This window comes from Puma concolor, chromosome D1, assembly GCF_028749965.1.
Source record: "Puma concolor isolate L17-30 chromosome D1, mPumCon1.1.hap2, whole genome shotgun sequence".
NCBI lineage: Eukaryota > Metazoa > Chordata > Mammalia > Carnivora > Felidae > Puma > Puma concolor.
The window spans coordinates 115746384-115752383 of NC_141676.1; the positions used below are offsets into that span (position 1 = coordinate 115746384).

The 6000-nt window shown below is 44.4% G+C and overlaps 1 protein-coding gene across 1 annotated transcript in view; it reads left to right on the forward strand.

Moving 5' to 3' along the window:
* The window catches only part of MMP20 (matrix metallopeptidase 20), a 51325-nt gene extending 46206 nt beyond the window's left edge, over nucleotides 1-5119 (forward strand). The window contains exons 9-10 of the mRNA XM_025928453.2: nucleotides 4007-4110; nucleotides 5019-5119. Of these exons, the coding sequence (XP_025784238.1) occupies nucleotides 4007-4110; nucleotides 5019-5119 (205 nt within the window). The remainder of the gene's footprint in view (nucleotides 1-4006; nucleotides 4111-5018) is intronic.
* The last annotated feature ends 881 nt before the right edge of the window (nucleotides 5120-6000 follow it).

Consider the following 6000-nt stretch of genomic DNA (forward strand, 5'->3'; position numbering starts at 1 on the left):
ATTATGAACTTCAAAGGGGATTCCAGGTTTTCATCTCACTAGAAAGGTCTCCTTGAAGAAACTTCCTGAAAAACATGGAACTTAGATACCTTACCACGAAATTACCCATTTTGCCCTCCTTTCTCACATTTTCCTTAAGCAGACACAGCTCTCTTTCAGTGCTTCAAAGCAGGCAAAATGGGGTCAGTTTTTGCTACTGGCACATGCTAGAAATCATCATAATCGACACACCAGAATTCCTACCCGATCTAAATTCAAAGCATTAAGTTAAACCACATGCTGGCACTTTACCAAAATAGTCCCCCAAGCCCTTAGATTACCAAGGTGGAGAGTAAGATAACATATCTGAAAAAAAACACCTCACATTTATAGCGCTATGATATCGCCAGTAAAGTTTAACTGCCAGTCGTGATTTCTTTAATATCTATTTCCATTAACCAATATTAAATGATGAAACAGAAGCTCATAGAGGAAATAAACATGGTTACGGGTCAATCATTTTTAGTTGGTATTCAGGTTTTACAAACAAGATAAGACATTGCGGGCAGTGATTTTAGCAGGTGCTTGGTACATGACAGATGCACAATAAAAATGCATTTCTTTCCTGAACATTCTCATTCAGCTAGTTTTTGGATGGCTTATGTGTTAGGAATCATGGTGAGTATTTCCTCATATTCTTTCATTTTCCCTCTGTCTTCTCAACAACTTGAGAAGTAGGTGCTCCTCTCTCCACTTGACAGCTAAAACATTGCCTCTCAGAGAGCTTACATCATTAGTTCCAGGCCACCTCGCTAGAAAGTGGTCCATCTGAGGCTGGATTTCGTGCCCTGTGAGTCCAAACCCAGAGGTCCTCGTCATCCTCCGCACAGTCATTCTTCGTGACCTTTTCCCCATTCATGTTCCGTCGTCAAACTACGCACACCCGTGGCTCTCATCCTGTCTTACAACTTCCTTTTATCCTCAGCAGAATCCGAAACGTAACAGTAGACCTTCTGAATCGTAATCGCATCTCCGCTGCGTTCTCTGGACTACCTCCACATTCTGTAGTCCTCCTTTCTCCACCTCTTCTCACCCTTGCCTCTACTGCAAAATGTTACCCGGATGAAGTGTGCTTGAAGATTAGGTAAAGATTAAGCTCCTGGATGACTTAAGGGCCCAGGTCAAGTCACCAAGTTTACTCAACCCCATGCTAGCAGGTCCGTTAATGGTTCTTGGTGTCTCCATATGCCAGGAACGTGTGTGTGTGTGTGTGTGTGTGTGTGTGTGTGTGTGTGTGTGTAAATTGTCTCTCATCCTCATGACCACTCTTTTCCAAATAAGAAAACCAGAGCTCAGAGCTCTTTCCCCTGATCTTAGAGCCGGGAGGTGACAGAATCAGCTCACACCCAGAGCCATCTGATGGTACACAGTATGCTTTTTGCTCTGTAGCAGAAACCCTCAAAATCTGCCCACAAGCCAAGGACTAGATTATCACAGACTTTGCACCAATCCACAGCAAAATAGGAACAGGACAACTTTATAAATGTAGGGGTACAGTCCAGGTCAGTATAAAGACACATTGTTGGCAAGAACCGTCTTTTATGCTGAGATTATGTCCTTTCTGCCTTTTTGGTGTTAAGGTCTCTTTTCTTTCTGAAATGATCATGAAAATAAGTGGTAATTCTTTTCGGTGGTTTGATGGTAATGCTCTTCCTGTTTCTCCCGAAACACTTCTATGTATGTTATTACCTCTTTTATCCTCTGAAGAGTTATGTATAAGATCTTAGGTATTACTGCCACCCCTCTTTGTGAATAAGCAGACAGATAAAAGAGAAAGATCTTTCCTCCATATCTTCCTATTGGGTTGATAATCAGTATTCTCTCTTTAAAAGGTATTCCTGCCTTTAAACTGTTTTTCTGTTCTCAAGAACAACAGGTATTTGCTCTGTCCTTTTCCCAGCCCTCCCCATCCACTGTGATATAACACCCACCCACTGTAACATAACACCCATCCACTTTAATATAACACCCATCCACTGTAATGTAACACCCATTGACTGTAATATACCACCCACCCACTGTAATAAGAAGCATGCAATGCCTGTAACAGGCAGACCCCCACTTGCAAGTGGTTTCCCTGCAGGCGTTCTTTCATCAGTCACTCGTTCGGATGGAGAACACATTTTGCCGCAAAACAGTATAAATGGCGATTATGTTTTCAAGGTCCCTCCTAAATGTTTGGTTAACATGCACAAAGCTGAGGCACAGCCTGGTGTACAAAGTGCAGCCTCGAGGGCTCCATTCCGAGCAGGCGAAAGAGAATACAGACACGAAAGTCCTTCCACCACTCCCTGAGCACGGGGCTGGCTTCAGACAAAGAATTTGAGGAAGGCAGGTGCACCACCCTCCCACCACCTCCCTCTCTGCCTGCAGACCCTCCCCTCGCCCTTCCCTCTGCACTTACTCCCCAAGTATTCTAGGCTTTAGATCTCTCTTCCTCAAAGCTTCCATTTCCTCCATAAAACCGTGTCAGGGAAGCAAGAAGACACAGCCTAGTGAACAAAGATTAATAAGCAAAGGACTTTGAATGAACGACTGCAGATTTTTCACAGCCTGGAAGGGAGTGAACAAAAGAAATGTAGGAGCCAATGTGCCTAGGCCGTTCCTATTTTTTCCTCTAGCTTTGCCCTGACTGCTCTCCTGAGACATTGCAGTCACTCCCAACACCCAGGTGCCCCGTCCCCACACACGGTATCGACACTTCTGGTGACACAGTAAATGCTTCCCACTTTTATCTGTGTGCAGTGACTCCCGAAAAGGGAGTTGGGGACACTCGGCATCCACTCCCGTCCACACCACTCCACCAAGCAGCTCAACCCACTTGTCACTTTGGCCCGACTACTTCTTTCCTGGTGTGGGGTCCCTCCCAGTGTCCAGACAGGTCTGTCCCCAGCCCACAGCCTGCACTCAGAGCCACCCGCCGGGCGCACTGGGCAGGTGGCTGTCGTCTGTGGCGGCAGAAAACTGCCCCACACTCCAGGCACCAGCAGGAACCGGCTGACCTCTCGGGGCAGGGGCGGGAGGGGGCGGGTGGTGTCCACTCTGGGAATGTGCCCACGGGGGGCTCCGTGCCGACGAAGAAGGAACTTTCTCACACTTGAGACCAAGTCTGCCTAACTGCCTACGTGCCGAACCGTACGAGTCACGCTGATTCATACGAGTCAGTCTCTTTCACAAGGGGCAACGCAGATCACAAAGAGATGTATTAAACAGTCTTCTGAGTTATCACTGCGTGGTGGTTGCTGATCCAGAAAAAGAAAGTTAATCTACTATTCGGTCAGTCGTATAATCTTTCCAGGAAACAAAAGCGATTTAATTCAGTTCAACTGATTTAAAAGCAGAGCCTCAGTTATCCGAGATTTTCTTGTTTCTGATCTCTATCTATTGACTGTTCACATCTGTGTTTATTCACTCTGCATTGTTTGTTTGATCCTTCCTCCATGGCTGCGAAGCAAGAAGCCCATGACTAAAAAGTCCCCATGAAGGGCTTTCAACTGATTCTTGGACGAGAATCTAAGCCCACAGATTCATGCGTGGAGGGGGGCGGGGGATCATTGAAACAGTTAATAAAGCACCAAAAATATATGTAGAGTTTCTTTCAAGAGGCAGCGTGTCTTTTTTTTAATTATAGGAACATGTTGCTATAACGCATAGAATAACTCTAAGAATTAATGATTAATTAATAATTCCAAGAATAATTCTAAGAATATATCTGTTTAGACTGTTTGGAGCAAATGATTGCCAAATTAGTGGTCCTAGAATCCCAGGAACTTGGAAGAGAAGCGATAGAGTGTGTGTGTGCATGCGTGTGTGTGCACATATGTGTGACACAGAGAGGAACAGACACACACATGTGCATGTAAAGCCACAAATCAGCCCTGGCTAAATATGCCGGAGTAGCACCGTGTCACCTGCAATGGATAAGAACCTCTTATTAACATCATTCATGAAATAACACTTCTTCCAGCTATGACGAACGAAAAGGCAAAATGGAAAAAGACTACCCAAAGAATACTGAAGAGGAATTTTCAGGAGTTAATGGCCAGATAGATGCTGCTGTGGAATTAAATGGTGAGTGTTTCCACCAAAAACTTTCTTTGTGGAAACTGTGGCAAGAAATCTGGGCTGTGCGTTCACATGACAGAAAACAGGTTTCCAAATGGGAGTTCTTGTTCTTAATGTCAGTCCTAAGTCCCTTATAAATTTAGCGAACCACGTCGCTAGAAAGAGTATAAAATGTGTGCCACCCAGAATCTCTGTTTGCAAATAGAAAGGTTTAAAAGTACAGCTTCAGTCCATCAGTCGGGTACATCTTAAAGCCCATCCAGTAAAAACTGCCCTTTTCATCTTGAAAATGTGCATAGTCTTGGCCCTCCCAGGGCCTTTCCCTTTCCCATCACTCAACTCCTGAAATCTATCGTGTAGCCAGGAAAGTTGAATTGAACTGAACCAAGTGGAATAAATGCGATTGGATCTGGTGGACCAGTCTACACATTCTTCTTGAGCATATAGCACAGAGCTGGACTCTGTTCAGAAATTCAGAGACCCTTCCTGATACATTCTCTGCTCTTGGGGAGAGGCTAACAACAGTCGGAAATGCCCCTCCATCCAACATAGATAAGATTACTAGAAAACAAGACAGTCTGTAATTTCGTACTGAGTTGTGTGGCCATCTTCACAACAACTGCAGCAGGTGATCTAAGAAAGAAAAGATGAGAACCAACATTCCCAGTTGGAGACTTCAGGGTGGGACTTCAGCTGAGGTTTACAGAATGGCCAGTGGTTCGCTAGGGAGAGACGGGGGAGGGGATTTCCTGGAGGGTATACCCCAGCGGAAGGTGAGGGATGAGCGACAAGTCAGAGGTCCTGTGCTCCAGCTGACAAATCCCCAGTTCGCCTCCAGGACGACCTCCAAATCCTCCATTTATGGATTTCTAGGTCATCTTCAGTAACCACATTTTCAACTTTGTCTCTTCTAGGCTACATTTACTTCTTTTCAGGACCCAAAGCGTACAAGTATGACACAGAGAAGGAAGATGTGGTCAGTGTGCTGAAATCTAGCTCCTGGATTGGCTGCTAGACAGGAAGGTCTCGTGTTTTCTAGGGAACGAACGCGAGCGCAAGCAGCTGGTCCCTGGACATAAGGACCAAGGCAGAATGTAGGATGGGGGTTCTTCCCGTGGCCTTCAATCCTAAGGGCAATTTCCAGTTCATCAAAAATAATTACGCTTCTACATTTCTTCACGGTTGTGAATTCATAATTTTAATCAAAATGGGAGATTTCTATAGATGGTCAACTTCACATAAAATCGGAATCAACACAATGCTCTCCTCTGTGAGACACCCACTGTTGTTGTTTCTTACCCAACATACTGAAGCAAATTGAGAAATTTGGGTTTTTATTTCCGAGAAGAAGTCTATTTGTGGATTCCCTGACATGTATTATAATTCTTTTAAAAGGACATGTCATTGCCGTGCAAATTTTAACTACTCTTCACAGTAGTGGCTTTTGCTGCCTTTACATGTGTTGTGACGAGTATAAATTTGTCCCTCTGTGCTTTGAACATCTCACAAACAAAATACCATATAAGTTTTATTTCTCGTTTGTTTGTTTAACTGTGCTCACTATCTTTGAAGCAGGTCACAGTGGGCAAGCCCACTCAAATGAAATTTCGGACTAGGCAAGAGAGGGAAACTTTGCAACAGGAAAACTTTTAACAACAGCCAATAAAAATGCTGTATGAGAACCGTCGCTCATTTCTCTCCTCAGTCAGTATCTACTAGCTTCTATGACACATTCTTTGGCAACAGACTCCACGAACCTAGAGAAAACTCAAAACTGGAGATAGTTCATATGCAGACACAGGAGAAATGGCAGATATTCAGTCCATTTCCTGCCTCCTGACAATAAAACACCTACAGTGACACTGTCTCTAACCACGCATGTGAGTCTCTTCAGAG